The sequence below is a fragment of the Panthera uncia genome, chromosome A2, assembly GCF_023721935.1.
Source record: "Panthera uncia isolate 11264 chromosome A2, Puncia_PCG_1.0, whole genome shotgun sequence".
Classification (NCBI taxonomy): Eukaryota; Metazoa; Chordata; class Mammalia; order Carnivora; family Felidae; genus Panthera; species Panthera uncia.
Window position 1 is genome coordinate 121,877,313 of NC_064816.1, and position 20,689 is coordinate 121,898,001.

The following is a 20,689-nucleotide window of genomic DNA, read 5'->3' on the forward strand; positions in this document are numbered from 1 at the left end:
AATTCTTTTATTTCCCTGGAGTTAATAGTTGCCTTTTGTTTGTATGCTTAATTTTCTAAGTATTTATCATCAATTTACCCTCAAATTTTTTACAGTTGTTTGATCACTTTTGAATATACTCTAATGGATAATTTATTCATTTTATCTTGCAGAAATCTCTCCTGAAACCTCTGAACCTGCTTCCTCTGGACTTGCTTCCCTCTCACCCTGGTGCTCAGTAGATATCCTGAGAGCCCCCATCTTCATCATCCTGGAGATTGTCTTCACTTCTTCCCAGCTTAGTAGATCTATTTTCTAGAAGACCACATTTTTATTGTTTCTGATGGAGAATATTTTAAAGTAATGTTTGAAGGATGTGGGGAAAGTAACTTATTTTTTTTTATCATTTGTATATCTAAAAATGTTTCTATGTTTTGAGTTGGTGAGGTATAATGTGGGCCCAGAAACAGCTTACACCGTAAGTATAAACATAAATAAGGTAAAAAAAAATTAAAAACATATATAAGGTTAATAAGACTTGTTGGGGAGAAACTTCAAGTTCCACTTGGTCTCTGAACACTCATTATCTTATACAAAGGTCTTTAAAATTTTTTTTTAATGTTTATTTTTGAGAGAGAGTGGCGGGGGGGAGTATAAGTGGGGGAGGGGCAGAGAGAGACAGAGACACAGAATCCGAAGCAGTTTTCAGGCTCTGAGCTGGCAGCACAGACCCCGATGTGGGACTTGAACTCACAAACTGCAAGATCATGACCTGAGCTGAAGTTGGACATTCAACAGACTGAGCCACCTAGGTGCCCCTAGAAAGGTCTGTTAAACAGGACATAGCTAGACTAGATATATCAAGGAACAGCCTACATATTTTTAGGGAAAGAGGGTTCTGGTGTTTGTAAGTCACTATTTAACAATAATAGTAGATTTATGGTATAGGAGATTATCTGTTAAATAGGAGGAGTCCCAAACATGATGAATCATCTTCTTGCTAGGGAATCAATAGGAAGAAGGAAATAAACCTCTGAGACCATCAGAGTTTGTCTCTCATTGACTGGTGTGGTAGATTAAAGATGGCCTCATTATCTTTGACACACTTACCCTTAAATCTTGGCTGTTAAATGACTTTTTGACCAGCAGGGTACATTAGAAGTGATTCTATGCCAATTATGGCCCCATTTTTAAGATTCCTGGCAACTTTGTTCTCTTGAAGCCCTGATTCACCATGTAAGAAGTCTGACTATCCTGCTGGAAACCATGTCAAAAGATCCTTCAATGGAAATAACCAAAATGTCTTTCACATTTTTTTTTTTAATTTTATTTTTGGGACAGAGAGAGACAGAGCATGAACGGGGGAGGGGCACAGAGAGAGGGAGACACAGAATCGGAAACAGGCTCCAGGCTCTGAGCCATCAGCCCAGAGCCTGACGCGGGGCTCGAACTCACGGACCGTGAGATCGTGACCTGGCTGAAGTCGGACGCCCAACCGACTGCACCACCCAGGCGCCCCCAAAATGTCTTTCAAAAGGTGAATGGGTAAACAAAATGTGGTGTATCCATACAATGGACTATTATTCAGCAGTAAAAAGAAAAGAGCTATCAAGTCATGAAAAGACATGGAGGAAGCTTAAATGCATATTGCTGAAAGAAGCCAATATGAAAAGGCTATATTCTGTATGATTCCAACTAGGTGGCACTCTGGAAAAAGGCAAAACCATAGACACTGTAAAAGATAAGTGGTTTCTAGGGATTTGGGGAGAGACAGGAGGGATTAATAAATGGAGCACAGAGGTTTTTGTGGGTAGGGGCAGTGATACTGATATATGATACTGTAATGGTGGATACATGCCATTATGCATTTGGCAAAACCCATGCAAGGTTCAACATAAAGAATACACCCTTAGGTAAACTGTAGACTTTAGTTAAGAATAATATATAAATATTGGCTCTTCATTTATAACCACACTAATGTACCACATTAATGCAAGATGTTGATAATAGGCAAAATTGAGGAGGAGATGACAGAGTATATAGGAACTCTGTACCTTCTGCTCAATTTTTCTGTATATCTAAAACTGCCCCAAAATTAAAGCCTTTTTTTAAAGTCTCTATCTGGAAAGGAAACAGGACCCAATATTCTACAACAAACCCAATATTCTAACTCTCCTTCTCAAGCCTCAGTTATGTGAGTCAAGTCATATCTGACCCTTTAACCCAACCACTAGGTAGATACCATCAAGTAACCATGGTCAATATCACATGGAGAGGAAGAATTGGCCAGCCACACTCTTCCTGAATTCCTGATACCCTATACTGTGAGAGGTAATGAAAATGGTTGTTGTTTTAAGCCACTAAAGTTTGGAGTGTTTTGTTACACAACAATAGTTAACCAGAACAGATGGTTATAGAATTCTAGGTTAAAATCATTTTCCCTCAGAAGTTTGAAGCTATCAGTTCATTGGCTCCCAGCCTCCCAGTGTTGTTGTCTGAAGCTGCTCTGTGCCTCCATCCTTTGAAAACCTGCAGTAGCATCTGTTCAAGAGTTCTGAAATGTTGTGATGATAGGCTTGGGGTGGCTCTATTTGCATTCACAGTGTTAGTCACCCAGGGACCTTTTCAACCTGGAAATTCACATGTGTCAGTTCTGAGAGACGTTCTTGAATTATTTCATGGATGATTTCTTCCTTTCTTTTTTTCCTTAGAACTCTTATTATTTGTATATTGGGTCAGCTGGGCAGGTCTTCTAATTTTCCTAGCTTTTCTGCCCTATTTTCCATCTCTTTGTCTTTTGTTCTATTTTCTGGAGGATCTCTTCAATTTCATCTTTAATCCTTTTATGAAAACTATCTTATGCCACTAGCATAACTTCCAAGTGATATTTTTTGTTTTTTGAATATTTCTTTAATTTTAGTGTAACATTCTTGTTACACGAATGAAATATCTTTTCTTATCTTTTTGGAGATACTAATTCTAGTTATTATTGTAAAAATTTTTTTTAAATGTTTATTGATTTTTGACAGAGAGAGAGAGACAGAACATGAGTGGGGGAGGGGCAGAGAGAGAGGAGACACAGAATCTGAAGCAGGCTCCAGGCTCTGAGCTGTCAGCACACAACCCAACGTGGGGCTTGAACCCACAGACCGCGAGATCATGACCTGAGCCAAAGTCAGATGCTTAACTGACTGAGCCACCCAGGTGCCCCGAATTCTAGTTATTTTTTATAGGTAAGATATTAGAGTCTAAGAAAAATGTTTCTTCCTTAGAAAATAGCAATAGTTTATTTTCTTGAAGTTGCTTCTTCTCTTTTTGTGTTGTCTTTCTACATTCAAAATTTCCCTCTGATGTCTGATGATCCTGGATTGTTTGTTGGCTTGTACTTAAAAGTGGAAGCTGGTTAAAAACTTCAAAGCTGATTGGAAAGTGGACCTCTGGGTGTGGCTTTTTGACTCAGATCCTCACTGTAGCATGGGCTGGTGGGGACTTTCTCAGGGAAGCCCTGCTGTCAGTGTCTGGGGCTTTCCTCCCTAGGATGTGTAGACTCCCTACAGAAGGATCTTCTGCCCTCCAGCCAGGTTGCCAGCACCCTGGGGCTAGGGGTGGGTGGTTCGCAGCATTCAGTATGCATGTGGAGTGGGGTGCTCCTCTCTTCACTTATGTCTGGTGTCCCTCAGTCCAGAAGCTTTTGATATTAGCATCTCTAGAGAATAATAAACCTCTAGACTTATACCAGAGTAAGGAGAGGCAACTGCCCACCTGTGTGAAGTTGGGAAAGAGTCTCAGGATCTAACTGCTTCTTCAACAATCTTTCAATCGACCCTTGTTTTTACTCTCACCTCAATTTCTAGAGCTACCAAATATAACCAATCCTCAAGTCTTCTGGGGAATCTGCAGTGTAAACCAGGTTGCTTCTTGACATTCCTTCCCACTGGCTTCGGATGCAGCTTTCTGAGTCAACTGAGTCAGTTACCACTTGTTCTGCTTTCTGGTTTCCAACGTTTTGTGGCTGTTGGCTCTTCCTGTTCTCTTTGTCCTTGTGGACAGATTCATTTACTGTCATTTTAGTGGAGTTTCTCAAGGGACAGAAGTAAATGCTTTGCTCAATCTGCTATCTTACCCAGAAGCCTGAAATTAATACTTTATACTCTGTGTCATTTACGCCCTCTGCCTTGACTGTTTTATTATATTTTGAAAAAAGCAGATGGGAAATGGACATTAGATCTGAGTTCAATCCTAAAATAATTTCACGGTCAATAAAGAGGGGTTATTTTACTTTGGGAAAGTAATTGTTACCAATATTTAGCCATAAATGTATTTTTGATAATTCTAAAAATGGAATTTATGTACCGAAATACTGTTTTGCTCATGACCTGCTCATGGAGAGCGAATAGTGTATATTAATATTATAGAAACAGTTAGTTGCATCTGTCTTTGCAATAATACAAAATCTTTGCCAATTGGTGAATAGTTTCATTAACATTTCTGACCAGAAATAGTATCTAGACTTTTGAGATTAAGGTTTTGTACTAGGCATTAGCAATCATTTCACATAATCAAAGATATCGTTTTCTTTCATCCCACCTCGAATGCATAATCTGTCTTATAAATACTAGGGATTGAATTTCTCATGGAGTGTCCAGGAATCCTGAGGAGACAGAACAATCAATACAGTACTCTGAGAAGCCCATAGCACAATATTTTTGAGATGCTAACAAATTGAGAATGCTTGATAGAAAGGCATCTGTATACAGGGTCAGGTGAATTTGAATTAATAGGAGAAACCAAGGATACTGTGCATAGTAAGGTTAACTGTGATGACCTTTCTGAGATTTGAAACCAGTCCAGTCTACCCCTACTTGGACTCAGGTTTTTCAGTGTGACCTTCTGTTTTTTCCCTTTGCCCTCTGTTGTACATCAAAACAAAGCCCAATGGGCTGGTAGAAGAGGTGATAGCATCAGTGCTGTAGTTTGATGGGGGCAGAGAGGAGTACTTGAAAGTTCTCTTTCTCCCACCTTCCCCAATGCCCAAGATGCTGGTATCCTCAATGTACGGGGCTGACGTGGAAGCATGCCATATTCAATTCCCGCTGTGACTAGCTCTACCTACTCCAGTGCCCAGGAAGTACAGGCATTTCACGTGAGGACACACTGGTCCGCTTTTGATTTCTAACATCAAAATTCAAAACAGGTAAACCTAACACAGAATGTCTACTGGTTGCTCTCCCCAACATAGGTTCAGGTAAACACACATACACACACAAACCACTTTCTCTGAGAGCCTTCTTATGACCTACCACCACCATACCATTTCACTATGACCAAATGGAAAACAAAACAAAACAAAGAAGAAAACCAAAAAATGAGCCTTATGCATGATGCAGATAAATTAAAGGAGTCAAATTTAAAACTGAAAAAAGTCATCACCTTCTATGTTGACTCAAAGCAGAATGTACTTGGAGAAAGGCAACAGAACAGCTTTCCCAAAAGGCTTAGCATATCCGAGGTTTTGGGGATAAATCAAGTCTGATACTATGCAAACAACAGTGATGTATCAGGTCCTGGTGAAGTTTCTGAGGCTATTTCTGTCTCTCTGCAGAGCACTGCTAGTTTGGGTATAAGTTCTGACACCCTAATTAAGGCGAATCGTAGAGAATGAGACACACGAAAAAGACTAGGGCATGTGGAAGACTAGTAGCAGGGACAGTGAGAGATACATGGTAACATCTAATGTGAAGGGTTAGGGCAGGGGAGTGGATTAGGATAAAACTGAATCATTTAGAGACCGGGCAGGCTTCATCCAGGGACCACTACTGCTGGGAAGCTTTAAGAAAAGAGTGAATAGTTTTCTTTCTGATGTGGGTGGAAGTCAGACTAGCATGGGGCCGGGGAGATGGATTAAAGAATTCTTAAAATTCCTTCTAGTTCTTTGATACTAGATCCCTGTGTAACCTCTAATTCACCACATCATGGAACAATGAAGATTTCAGCCTCAGAGAGAGATAAACATGTAGAATATGACTCGTTGTGTATTCAGAGAGACTAGCAGTAGGCTAATTATGCAGGGGTGTGTGTGCAGTGGTGAGGCTGGCTATAGAGGAGGTCCTAGGAGTTCAGACATGAAAAGATTAGTCAGACAGCATGATAGATTTTGAATTTGGAGCAGCAAATAATGCAGGGAAATAGACTTCATGGGCATTGTGTTCAATAATTCATGAGCTGCGGTACTCAGACAAGGCTTCTTACCTGTTAACTTCTCACTAAGGTTCCTTCCTCTGTCCTCTGAACTTAGAGCAGCTGTAACTGCTTCCTTCCTGGCTTTTCTTGGCCTCAGATTTGATTGTAGGCCACTGCATCAGCATAAATATTAAACTATGATAAACTGAGAGATTTAAGGTGTTGAGGCTTATAATGTACGAAGATCACTTGTGATACACAAAAGATTGTTTTAATAATCTAAACAGCACTTCTCAAAGGATGCTGTGAAACACTAGTTTCTTGAAATGTATCTTTCTCATTAAATGCATACATATAGAGAGAAAGGGAGAGAGAGATATTTTCTACATAGTTCGGCGGTCAAATAAGTTTAGAAACGGTTTCATATTATACCTTGGAGATACATAAGGTTTTTTGCCTTATTAAAGGCTCTAATAAGCCTTATACTGAATAAATGTGTTTCTCCTTATTTAAACCAGCATTTCCAAAACTTAGTTGCCCTAGGAATCTTTTAAAAAATATGTATGACATCTTGTGGAACTAATGTTTCACAGAAGTATGTTGGGGAATATTGATGAACTATTTCTGTGCTCTCTATGTAAGCATTGAGATGGCCTAAAATCTCGGGTTGAGTTGGTTATAGGAATTTTGCTAGAGAAATTTGGAGGTTGTTCATTTACTTTGATCAATCTGGATTGAAAAATTATATCATTCTGGACAAAACTTCACACCGAGGCTTGACTTATCTATTATTGACCAAATTCACTTGTTAGCAGATCTCTCATTTGTTTTATTCCTTCTATCTGGCTATTGAGTTGATTATTTTACTTGAAAATTGTTCTCTCCAATTTGTTGACTGTGTGGTTATTTTAATACTTAAATGAATTTTGCTAGTTTCTTGTAGAACATTTATTATAGAACATGCTTAAAAGTCCAAGGGCTTAAGCTACACTGATTTATTTTTACATGCATCACATCATGCAGCTGGTGATTCAATTCATTCTGTTTATATTCCTTTTCCCTTATCCCTAGCGTTTTCCCTGAAATGTTAATTCCTGCAAATCTGACTTGATTTAGGCAATCTGAGGAAATGCAAGGGAAGGAGCCTTGTAGATTGTAAAGCACTCTACAAATGTAAAGTGATATCAATATGAACTTATTCAGTTGTTCTCTTTTACTGAGTACCTATTGTGGTGCCACATAATGTGTTAGGGTCTAGGGCTAGAGAGCAAAGTCAAGCCTAATTCCTGTACTCAAGATGCTCAGAGTCTGGGGTGGGGTGGGCGGAGTGGAGAGACAATAAATAAACTGTTTTGACAAGTGAGGTGACATTGAGGTTGAAGGAGCACACTAGGAGCACAGGAGAGAATCATCCACTCAGGTGGGGGTTGGCCTGAGGAGGCTGTCTAAAGGAACTGATCCCTGGGTGGTGAGTGTGGAAGCGTGAACAAAGGGTAACTAGATAAGACAAAGGTGAGTGTAAGTGCTCATGAAGAGATGCTCAAACTCACTAGTAACCAGGTTACATATTATCAGAATAACAATAAAATATTGTTAGATTGGAAAAAATTAAGAAGATGGACAATCTTCAGTATTGGCAAGGATACGGGGAAACAAGTATTCTCACAGACTATTTGTGGGAATATAAATTGGGATAGCTTTTTGGGGAGATTATGAAAAATTAAAATGTATACATTCTATACATTCAGATCTATCCATTTTTTCTTAGATGTTTATTTATTTATTTAGAATTTTTTTTAACATTTATTTTTGAGAGGCAGAGACAGGGCATGAGCAAGGGTGGGGCAGAGAGGGAGGGAGACACAGAATCTGAAGCAGGCTCCAGGCTCTAGCTGTCAGCACAGAGCCCGACACGGGCTCGAACCCATGAACTGTGAGATCATGACCTGAGCCGAAGTCAGATGCTTAACGGACTGAGCCACCAAGGCGCTCCTCTATCCATTTTTTTCTAAATAAATTGTCACATGTATTCATAAAGAGAACTGTAGGATGTTCATTATGGCATTATTGGGTATCGTGAGGCTTTGGAATGGACTGTCCATCAGTACGATGCTATGAAATACCACGCAGAATTGTTCAAGAATGGAAAGTGCTTTGAGAAGTATTGTTAAAGCAAAGCATTAATTTACAGTGTATTATACACTGTTTAATGCCACTTATGGGGAGATTTTAATGAAATATTTCTTTATGTACCGATTTACACACGTAATCACACAGAAGGGATCTGAACAAAATCACACTAAATTGATAATAGGGCTTTCTCTTGGGAAAGGGGGTGGAATTGGGGGAAAGCTTTGGCTTTTTACTATAAATATACCTCAGTATGTTTTGTAAGATGAAAATGTATTCATTATTTGAGTAATTAAATTAAAAAGTGAAAATTTAGAAATGAGTGGCATCAAGGGAGAAGTTTTGCAGATGGAGAGATTTGTCAGTATATGGCAGGAAGAGTCCTTGGCTAGGAGTTACGGCTTCTACAGATGGTCCTTCTGGCCCAAAGGGCAGTGCCCTGAGCCTTCATTCCATCCCTTCTTGCTTTCTCCATCCTTCCTTGCTTCCTTCCTTCATCTACCTTTCTTTCCCTGTTGGAACTTCCTCTCACTAACAGCATACTGTAGGATTTCTCATCTAAAAATGATTCCCCAAAAGCTATCACACCTTTTCTCTTCTCCCTTTAATGGGGAAGGTTTTAATTTTTTATTTATTTTAATATTTATTTATTTTTAAGAGAGAGAGACACACATACAGAGCATGAATGGGGGAGGGGCAGAGAGCGAGGAAGACACTGAATCCAAAGCAGTCTCCAGGCTCTGAACTGTCAGCACAGAGCCCAACCGGAGAAGGTGGAGAAACTCGAACTCAGGAACCTTGGGATCATGACCTGAGCTGAAGTCAGGCAGTTAACTGATTGAGCCACCCAGGCGTCCCAAAGGGGAACTTACTAAATAAGTTGTTGATGCTCACTTCCCTTATCACCTCCTGGAAACTACTCTCTGCAGTCAGGTTTCCATCTCCCCCCACTGAGACATCTCTGGCCAGTCTCCCTTGATCACCGCCCTGCACCCACAGTCCTCTTTCTCTGTTCCAGTCCTCCTCTGCCTCTGGCAGCATTTGGCTGAAAGTCACTTCTCCTTTGGAAATACTTTCTTCCCTTGGTCTCTAGGCTGCTGAACCCTTCTAGTTTTCTCTCTACTTTGAGAGCTATTTCTTCCTTTAAAAAATTTATTTAGCGGTTTATTTACTTAGAAAGAGCATGAGCAGGGGAGGAGCAGAGAGAGTGAGAGAGACAATCCCAAGCAGGCTCTGCACTGTCAGTGTGGAGCCCCATGCGGAGCTTGAACTCATGAACAGTGAGATCATGACTTGAGCTGAAATCAAGAATCCCACCCTTAATCCACTAAGCCACTGGGCACCCCAAGGACTATTCCTTCCTTATCTTCTCTTCCTGAACCTCTAAATGTTGGCACCCCTCCCACCAGCTTCTGTCCACAGCCACATTTCTTTTTCACACTCATTCTCTGAAACAGAAGTTCTCAATTTGTTGCTCTCAGAACCATTTTATACTCTTAAAGTTACTGAGGAACCCAGAGAGATTTTTAAAGAAAATTAAATGTGAATTATACCTGTCAATATTATATGTTAGAAATCAAAACTTAGAAATTTAAAAGAATATTTAATTATTGATTCATTTAAAATAATAATAATAATAAAAATAAACCCATTACATGTTAACATAAGTAACATATTTTTTTCTGAAAAATATGTATTTTCCAACCCTTCCTCCAATTAGTGGGAAAAATGGCATCGTCTTACACTTTTTCAAATTTCTTTGCTGTCTGACTTAATAGAAGACAGTCTGGGTTCTCATCTCTGCTTCTGCATTAAATCTGTAGTGGTATGTTGTTTTGATGGAATTATGTGAAGAAAGTCTCATCTTCAACATATAGTTGTAAAAGGGAGTAACATTTTAATATCTTTTTAAAAATGTTTATATTTATTTTTGAGAGAGAGAGAGCACAAGTGTGTGCACACGTGCACATGCATGGCAGAGGGGCAGAGAGAGAAGGGGACAGAGGATCTGAAGTGGGCTCCATGCTGATAGCAGAGAGCCTGATGGCTGGACTTGAACTCACGAACTGCAACATCATGACCTGAGCCAAAGTCAGACCCCTAACCGACAGAGCCTTCCAGGCACCTCTACTTTTTTAGATAAGTATGGACAGTCTTCTTTGATTCTATGCCAAAACTTGAGATGTGGTATTATTTTAAAGATTGATTAGTTGTCATGTGGAATCTGAAATTATATCAATGAAATTTTGTACCACATCACATTAAAATGCATTGGTCTATCTTGTACTTTGAATGGATCTTTTACCCATGCACGGTTTTATACATCATATACTGGTCATTTAGAAAATATTGGCTCACTGAGTTATGTGGATATTTTAAATGTTGATACATTTTATGATACAATATTGAAAAATCATACTTGTTGCTAGCACTACATATCAGAAAAGTTTTGGGTATTAGGAAGCTGTCAAGTTCATAACAGAAAATACAAGTTTTCAAAAACTCAGAATTTTCTTTGAAAGCTGAAATTTTATGATTAACGGTCAATACTGTCGGTTGTTTTCCTTGAAGCTCCTTCATTTCAGATACACTATCTGCCACATATCCAATCTGAATAACTATAATTTATTTTCTAGATCTTTTAAATAAAACCAGTGTTCCATGAAAAACTGACTAATTCAGCTCTCAACTCCCTCACAAAAGTGCTTTTTCTTAAGAAAATCCTATTTTTTCTTATGCAGTACAAGTGCTTTATGCATACCTCCCATTTCATCTGATGAAATTATTAAAAAATCATGGACATACTTTAAAAAAATTAATAATTCTTCTGCTCAATAGGTGAACTTTTCAGGGGAAGCTGCCCTCCACCCCCGGGCTATGTTTTAAAACGAGGGTTGTGTAGAGGTGAAGATCACAGTGACTATAAACATAGTTTGGCGCCACTGCCTTTATTCATGCTCAGATGTCAACAATTTCACCCACCATGTTTTTGTGCCATCAGTACCAATGGCTACACGGTGCAAAAGGCAAATACTGTTTTGGTACTGTTGTGAAAGTAATTTTTACCTTGTGGATCCCTCGAAAAGGCCTGAGAGACCCACCTCCCAGCAGTCCACAGACCACACTTGGAGAATCTCTGATGTAGACTGTATTTCACTCCAATCAGCCTCACCTAACTTCAAATGACCACCTCTCTGGCTAATTATTTGTTTTGCAAAGTATAATTATAAGATGACTAATGATTTGCACTTACATCACATGTAATTTTTGAATAATGGATTTAATAAGGTTATTAAGTCCACTAGTGTTTAGTACTTACATGTCTTTTTTTAAAACATGAAATTAGGTTAGCAAATCTTAGCTGCAAATCCCTTCTCTCCAATTTTCTGTTTTTAACACCCCAAGTGACTTGGTTTGGAATTATACACTGCTTTTCAAAATTGTTCTCTCATATAACGTCTATTGGGTTGGAGAGAATAGATAACCTTTAACACTCAGATTCTAGGACACCGCTCATCAAAGATGTGTGTTTAAATGTCCTTGAATAGCATTACTGTGCCTCTTTTCACAGTAGCTTTGTCTATTTCTTTCTAAGCGTGTACTATGTTTCTGGCCCCAAATAGCAAATCTAAGCCAGTGGCAGAGGGATCAACATTTGTTCTACAAAATTCCATGTAGTTGGCACCCACTTATGTTGACCTACTGATCTCACTCTTCTCTTTCCAGCTTGATATGGTAACTTCGGTAATTGCTTTTGGTTCCTTTGGCTTTCATGATTTTTAATGGCTAACTTCACCTTTTATTTTTAAAGCTCTGATTACTGCCCTGTTTTTCCTCCCTCTGCTCTCCAGCTTTGAAGGACTTCTCTACCATTTACCCCTGGCCTGCAGAATTCCACTGACTGGACCATCTCCTGGACCCACTTTCAGAAGGGGTTTTGGGCACCATAAATGCTCACGTTAGATGTGGTTAGGTTCAGGTGCTTATGTTTGTTAAGAGTTTGGAGTTACTAGGTTCTCTGTCTGACTTTTGCTTAGAGGAAATAGTACCCATAAAGGACAATCAATTATGGAGTGCTACTTAAACCAGTAGCTGGTCAAGTAGCCAGCACCACACAGTGCAGGGCTTATGATGCAGATGCTCAAACTTTATGGCACAACAACCCTGGCCCTAGAGAAACATGGTTCCTAGAAAATTTCAGGCTCTGACCCATAAAATTAGCCAAGTCTTATCTGAAGGCACGGTCAGTTAAGGGGTGGAGAAAAGCATATTTGGTGGGGAGAAGCAGGAGCATATTTTCTCAACAGCTTCCTCCAATGCTTCTAAACCAAGGAGCATCAGGCGGGTAGGATGTGGACTTCAATAACACATTGCCCTAAAGCCACTAAACTTTAATACTGGGGAGAACTTCAGAGATTGCTAGGTGCAACTCAACTTCAACATATAAATGAGGTCCAGGACTGCTGTATATTCCACTGAAGGCCATGCAGAACCAGAACCCTTATACCTGTAAAGGTGGTCTTCCTCCTACTCTGCCACACCAACTCACAGGGCTCTGGAGTTTTAGATATTGCTTTAACTAGAAGTCCTTCCTTCCTGAATTTTGGTATTGTTTCCCATACTTCCATATGTGTTACTGGGCCTTGTGTTCTTTAACTTAAATAGGATTTTTCTCTTACATTAATTGCTTTTGAACATGATCTGAACATGAAGTACTATTTTTAATTAAAAAAATACCCATTTCTTCTCACTTACAATTATAGTTCCCTTCTCTAATGTTGGCTATTGGGCTCCCAGCTCCCATGCTACCAACCTCATAGGGTGGGTTTTTGTTTTGTTTTGTTTTCGGTTTTTTTTTTTTTTTGTCTTTGAACCACTCAATTACTTTCAGAATCACATTGGGAAAACAAAATAAAACACATGGTTTTAAACGATATTGCTTTTTGAATTTTCTCGAGCCTAAGAGTCAAGAGAACAGATTTTTGTTAATGTCGAATCAACTGAAGGATGTAAAGATTTGTGAAAGTAAGGGGTTGTATTTGTCTTTTAATGCATGCATGTAATTTCAATTAGTTACATTTACCTCATAAAAAATATTAAATTTTGAGGGAGGAGGGTATGTTGGAAAAAGAAAAGGAAGGTAACCATTTTCTCTCCCAAGCAACATCTTTTTGCTTTCTTTCTTTCTTTCTTTCTTTCTTTCTTTCTTTCTTTCTTTCTTTCTTTTCTTTCTTTTTAAAGTTTATTTATTTATTTTGAGAGAGACAGAGAGCACAAACAGGGGAGGGGCAGAGAGAGATGATAGAGAGCCAATGCAGAGCCAGATGTGGGGCTAGAACTCACGAAACTGTGAGATCATTATCTGAGCCAAAACCAAGAGTCTAATGCCCAACTGACTGAGCTACCCAGGCACCATGCATCCTTTGCTTTCAAAGGTACATTTTCTAAAGAACATTGTTAATACCCAAAGCATGATGCTGATCACAGATAATAAGAAGCACTATCTACAGATCCAGTTGAAGAGAGAAATCCATAAATTCGATCCCATTTTGATAAGCATTTGGACTCAGAAGGACATGCTCAAAATGCCCGTGGAAACTGCCCATGTCGTTCATACATGTTGCTTTCTGGGTCAATATTCTTTTCATTCTCCTGATTCCAGCAGAAGAGGATCTTCTAATCTCTAATCTAATCTTCTAATCTCTCTAATATTTTTTACACGCTTTATAAATCTTTGTTATTTTAAGAAGGGGATTGGCCCAGCCTAGATTATCTGCAGTATATAATTTGCATGAGATTATAGAAATGGTTTAACAGGACCTACTGCTGGGAGGGATGTCTTGAATGGTGACACACACATGACTATCATGCTGCTATGTGTCTGTTTACTGGCGGAATCTGCTGCAACTCAGATTTCAGAGAATTTCCTTTTTTGTCAAAAGGAACTGAATATATTTCCCCCATTCCAGCTGGGTGGCAAAGAACACAGGCATAGTACACACAAACAGGTGGCAGAAAGAGCTCTTGGAGAGAAACGACTAGATAGCCTGGGGCCCCACAAACACATAGAGAGAAAAGCCCTTGCAGGGTATGTGACCCTACAGCATGCCAGCTGTGCTGCACACATCCTTAGAAACACAACAGATAAGGACAGTACCTGGAGTCAGTGATGAGTAAGTTGCAGAACCAGATGGAAGTTTTGTAAATGGCAACAGAGAGCCTGATACAAGAAGGTGCTAAGTCAGCACCAACTAGCTTAGGATAGGGATGACTTTCACCTAACGCACACCTAGCCAGTCACCTCCTTTGTGAGATGGTGTTAGAATGTCTCTGCACAGCCCTTATAAGGATTATAAACCATGAGTGGCTAAAGACTGGCAACTCTCCTCTCCCTTTCTCCCCACTGCCTTTCTCCTATGGACATCTGTCTGCTGCTGGGCTCTGATAGGATGGTGGTGGATGCAGCCATGGGACTGGAGGGCTAGTGGGATTTCACACTGAGAAGGGAGCAAACCCCTAGTCTGAGGACAGAAGAGACACAGAAGGACATTGGCTCCCCCTGTCACCCCCTCACTAAAATCTAAAAACAACTGAACAGCCTGCTTGGGAGCAGGAGCTATTTTGGGGCAGAGTTTTTGGGAAAATTAGATGTAGGAGATGTGGGGCAACTGTTGGTGAGTGTGAGCTATAAGTGGAAGAGATAAGGAAACCAGTTTTCCCTTCAACTGGGCCCTGCTGAGTGGATTCTTCTTTCACTCTTTGGATGACTCCAAGGAAGATTTAAACTACTTGGCAATTGTTTTATTTTTTATTTTATTTTTTTAAATGTTTATTTTGGAGACAGAGAGAGACAGAGCATGGGTGGGGGAGGGGCAGAGAGAGAGGGAGACACAGAATCCGAAGCAGGCTCCAGGCTCTGAGCTGTCAGCACAGAGCCTGACACGGGGGCTCGAACACACAAACCATGAGATCATGACCTGAGCCGAAGTCGGTCACTCAACCGACTGAGCCACCCAGGCGCCCCATTGGCAATTGTTTTAGACATCAGACTGGCATTTCCTCAATGGCAACCTTGTGAAGCTTTAGGTCAAAAGGTGGCTGAATTTTATAGGGTTCAACATAAAGTTAAACTTCCATTAAAAGTGTAATAAACTATATCCATTTCTCATTCATAATGTATTCCTTTGTTGTTGTCATAAAAGCTTTAATTTAGAGAAATCTCCAGGTGTTTTTGTACTGGATTGGTGGAGGCCAGTTAAATTTTGTTTTCTCACTTTCAGTGTTGACAGTGGGGAGATAGGTAAGAGTCTTTTTTCCAGAAAGCTGCTTCAGCTTGGCTATCTCTGGATGTGTTCCAGGTGCCAAAACAATAGCAAGTGCAGCTGAAGAAAGAGAGGCTAAGCCTGGTGCTCAGGGGGCCCCAGACCACCGGGAGTATGGGGCCCATAGAAAGGGAGCCCCTGATTGACCTTTGAAACAATGCATGCCATGTCTCCCCATGGAGAGGGCTTCTTTGATTCTTAGTCATTTCTCCATCCCATCGCTATTCTCTCAAAGTGACAAAGACTACAGAGAGCAACATTCCTGCAGGTAGAATGAAAAAAAAATCATACAGTTTGGGCATTGGGGACAAGGAGGACCCCTGCTCACCAAATTACTCCCTGGTATAGTGTTCCATGATGACAGATCCCACCATTTCACATTAATGTGGGTCCCTGGTCAGGTTTCTTAACCTGTCTATGTAACCCTTAGATTCCTCAACTGTGAAATGCAGAAATTAATGCCAGCTCCCTCACAAAGAGATGAAATGAGAAAAATCTCTACATAACACTCAGGGTAGTGATTTGCATACAGTGAACGTCTCATGAAGGTTACTTCTTGCTCTCCCTATCACTGATACTGTTAACATTATTACACTAACCTCATTTTTCATGTGATTAAACTTGAAAACCTACACCTAAACTTGAAAATGCATCCCCTTTGCTTTCCCTATATTCACAGATGATTTCTACATTATTGTCAATGCCCTTTCCTGAAGATTGGTTATCATTTCCTGTTTTTTCTCTACCTCTTTCATTACACCAATCTTGTAAATCCTTTAGGGTTTGGGCCCCTGGCCTGACACCCCAAAAGGAAGAGGCTATTGACTAATTCTATGAATTATTTCTTCAATGAATCTGTAGCTCTGTGTTGAGAGTTGTCTTGTGGCACATCTTTCTTGTATTATCATTATTTGTACATTTGTCTAATCTGCCCTATTTGATTTTAATTGGTTGCAGAGATAGGTCAAACCCCATTTACCTTTGAAACATCTGTAGCATATATTCCTGATTAGGTAGTAAGTATTTAGTAAGTATTTTTAGATGAGTGAGTGAAGACAATAAGGTAATGATCGAATAATTTATTTATGATATATAATGTCCTCCATTAAATAAAAAAATGGGGTGCTAACCTATGAATGGCTGCCCCCAGGCTCTGAGTCAACACCTAATCACACATAGCAAATTGGGTTTGTGTGTCACTCAGATTTGCCATACATTGTCTCTACCTTCAAATCCAGAGCATTGAAGCCAGGGTGATTCCAGGACCTTGAGACTTGCTTATTAATTTTAGCCATTACCTTTATGGATATTAATTTCTGAGAGTAAATAATCAAGTAAACTTTCTTGTCCCTTGAATGAGAAAAAGTCAGTGATGTGTTTATGTCTTATCCATTAGAGGTCAACTCTACAGCCCCTGCAATGAGAATATTCCCTCCTTGTGAACACTGATAAAATTCAATTTGCATTACATCCCCCTGCATAGTGGACTCTATGTCAGTGGTAGGTTTCTTGTATGTTACTCATGTTCTAGAAGCAATTCCTAATAATTCTTGTTTCAACATCTTGGGAGCAAGCCCCGTCTCTTGTTCTTTCCTTACACAGATACGTTGAAATGTTTAAAGGTACTCAAACATACATACCCACTAATGGAGTCCAGAAACCCAGTAGCACCAGAGATTTGGGGCCAGTTGAGCTCATTGGTAAGAGCTGTTGGTAAATTGACGAAAGATTTCTAAAGAAAACATAAAGTGGTGATTATAAAAATGGTCATTTGTTTTTTACAGGCAGTAACATTATCCATTGCCTAGGCGGCGTTCTCTGTCTTTCTCACTCTCTTTTTCTTAATCTATTTCTTTAAGAGGCTTTGGTATATAAAGCGTATGCCACTCTATCATCAGGGACTTCACAAAGATCAGCATCACTCATGAACTGGCTTCCATTCAGCTTCTGTGAAAGATGTGAAATGTGTGGCAGCTTATACTCATCCCTCATTTGAAAGGGATGCTTCAGTAGATGGGTAAACTTTCCACTCTTTTAAATTTGCTGAGATTTTCTCCATATTTATTTTAGATATTCAGGAAATCAACTGCCCAAACAATAATAATACCCAAGCCCCCAGCAAGAATGCCTTCCCTGAGTTCAAAGCCATGTCCTCAGTCAATAAGAAAGTGTCTCCTGACCTCCTTGGGAGTCTCAGGCACCTTTGAGAATCTAATTTTGGTTTCTTTCTTCACAAAGATGCACATATATTCAACACGGCCTATGATTTCAAGGGGTTCACATACCCCCTGTATCTCTTACACAGTCTCAGGTTCAAGAACTGTTGACACAGAGTGTTGACAAAACCAGGATTCATTTGAACCATGTTTCTATGGCTTGTGCAAAATCATAGAGAAAAAACATTGCCAGCTATGTCCCCTTATTATTCCTTTTATAAATGCCCTCTGGGATAAACCTCTACTCTGGTCTAATTTCTAGAAAAAGCTTACCTAGACTGATGTTTTCAGAATAGGGTTGCCAAATTTAGCAAATAAAAATAGAGGATGCCCAGTTAAATTTGAGTTTCAATACACAAAATGTATGGGGTGCTGTTGGTTAAGCATCTGACTTCAATTCAATTCATGATCTCACGGTTCATGGATTCTGGGACCCATGTAGGGCTCTGTGCTGAAAGCTCAGAGCCTGGAGCCTGCTTCAGATTCTGTGTTGTCCCCTCTCTCTTTCTGCCATTCCCCTGCTCTGTCTCTCTGTCTCAAAAATAGTCTTAAAAACAAAACCGGGCGCCTGAGTGGCTCAGTCGGTTAAGCGTCCGACTTCAGCTCAGGTCACGACCCTGTGGTTTGTGAGTTTGAGCCCCGCGTCAGGCTCTGTGCTGACAACTCAGAGCCTGGAGCCTGCTTCAGATTCTGTGTCTCCCTCTCTCTCTGCCCCTCCCCTGTTCACGCTCTGTCTCTTAATAATAAATAAACATTAAAAAAATTAAAACAAACAAAAAAACCCCACAAAAAAACCCCCAAAATGTGGTGTCTATATACAATGGAATATTATTCAGTCTTCAAGAAGAAGGAGATTTCTGACCCATGCTAAAACATGGGTGAAACTTAAGGACATTATGCTAAGTGAAATAAACCAGTTTCATAAAAAGATAAATACTGTATAATTCCACTTATAGAAGGTACTTAGAGCTGTCAAATTCATAGACACAGAAAGTAGAAAGGTGGTTGCCAGGGGCTGGGAGTGGATGTAGAATGAGGAGCTGCCATTTAATGGGTACAGAGTTGTAGTTTTGCAAGATGAAAAAGTGTCGGAGATTGGTTGCACAGCAACGTGATATACTTAACACTAATGAACTGTACACTTAAAGGTGGGTAAGATTATAAATTTTACGTTGCAAGTATTTTATCACAATTAAAAAAATGAGTACAAAAAGATTGAATTTCAGGTAAACAAAGAATAATTTTTGGCATAAGTGTGTCCTGTGCAATGTTTGGAACATGTTTATACTTAAAAAGTTGTTTGTTATGCATCTGAAGTTCAAATTTAACTGGGTGTCCTGTATTTTACCAGGGGATCTCAGTTTGGATACACACTCTGAAATCCAATGCTTCCTTTTTGCCCTGGCTGACAGGAAGCCTCAATGCCTGGCTGCAGGAAGCAGTTTATCTCAGGTACATAGTGTCTTCTCCTCCATGTGCCCTTGAGCTTCTCAACATTGAAAACCTATGCCTCCTTTGGATAAACATGAAAACCTTGGGTCCTCCTTTAATGTTTATTTTAAAATGAAAAATAAACTAAGGATAATGTCTAAAGGCAAATCCTATCAAAGCAATTGTGGCACAGAATACAAGTTTTCAAATTGCATATGGCCCTTCCCCTGCTGGCTTCCTTGCTTATGATGATCCTTATCCTGTCTCCTAAAGAGAACCTAAATGTGGAGGCTATGAGGGAAGGAAAAGCCACACTTCTCTCTCATTAACCACTTGAAAATGTATCATTATTATTTTTTCTGATTACAAAGTATACTTGTTATAGAACTCAAATATATAATAATTCACAATATAGAAATTCTCTCATCACTTCCCCTTAAGAGATAATCATTGTGAGGTAACCACTGTTAACACCTTGTGAGCTACCTATCGACATCTATATCATATCTGTATCTATGCCTATATCTATCTATATCTATATCTATACCTAAAGCTATCTATAGATGAACATTATATATGTGTTCAGAATAGGGTTGCCAATGGTTATGAATCTACCATCATTCTTTAAACTTGGAAAACCTCAAAACTCAAGTAGTTTTCCTAGTGTCAGAGTGTGATGGTTCCTACCATCATATAGAGAATGAGTACTCAAAATAAAATAAAATTTATTTCTCAACTGTGGACTGTAATGGGTTGAATTGTGTCCTCCAAAAAGGCATGTGAAAGGCCTAACCCTCAACATTTCAGAATGTGACCTTATTTGTAATAGGGGGCCATTGCAGATGCAATTAGTTAAGATGAGGTCATACTGAAATAGGATGTGTCCCTAATGCACTATGACTGGTCTCTTCACAAGAAGAAGAAGAGACACAGAGACACAGGGGCAAGACCATGTAATGATGGAGGCAGAAACTGGAGTCAAAGAACAAGTCAAGGAGCACCAAGGATCGCCAGTGATCACTGGAAGCTAGAAGAGAGGCATGGAACAGATTCTTTCTCAGATCTGTCAGAAGGAAACATCCTGCTGACACCTTGATCTCAGATTTTCAGCCTCCAGAACTGTGTGAACAATTTTTTTAAAGCCATTCAGTGTGTGATACTTTGTTGCAGTGGTCCAAGGAAACTATGGCATGGTCTGAACTGGACAATTTGCTTGCAGTTCTTATCATTCTTATTCAGAGGTCCAAGATACGAACATTCTACTGTGTTCATTTACTTCTCAAAATAAGTCATGTAACAAACAAATAAGTTCACACGCAGCAGTTGTCCTGTGGTGCCTTGCCCTGTTTTCCTTGGCTCTGTGAGCTTTCTCCTTCCACATGTCAATCCCAAGGACCCCATCCTTATTCTTATCCCAAGGGTGATTTTCAG

At 39.6% G+C, this 20,689-nt stretch overlaps 1 protein-coding gene across 2 annotated transcripts in view; it reads right to left on the reverse strand.

The window, feature by feature from the left end:
- AOAH (acyloxyacyl hydrolase) overlaps nucleotides 1-20,689 on the reverse strand; it is a 170,047-nt gene that overhangs the window by 52,929 nt on the left and 96,429 nt on the right. For both annotated transcript variants that reach the window (XM_049641702.1, XM_049641703.1), the window contains exon 13: nucleotides 17,252-17,343. In XM_049641702.1, coding sequence (XP_049497659.1) covers nucleotides 17,252-17,343 — 92 coding nt within the window. The remainder of the gene's footprint in view (nucleotides 1-17,251; nucleotides 17,344-20,689) is intronic.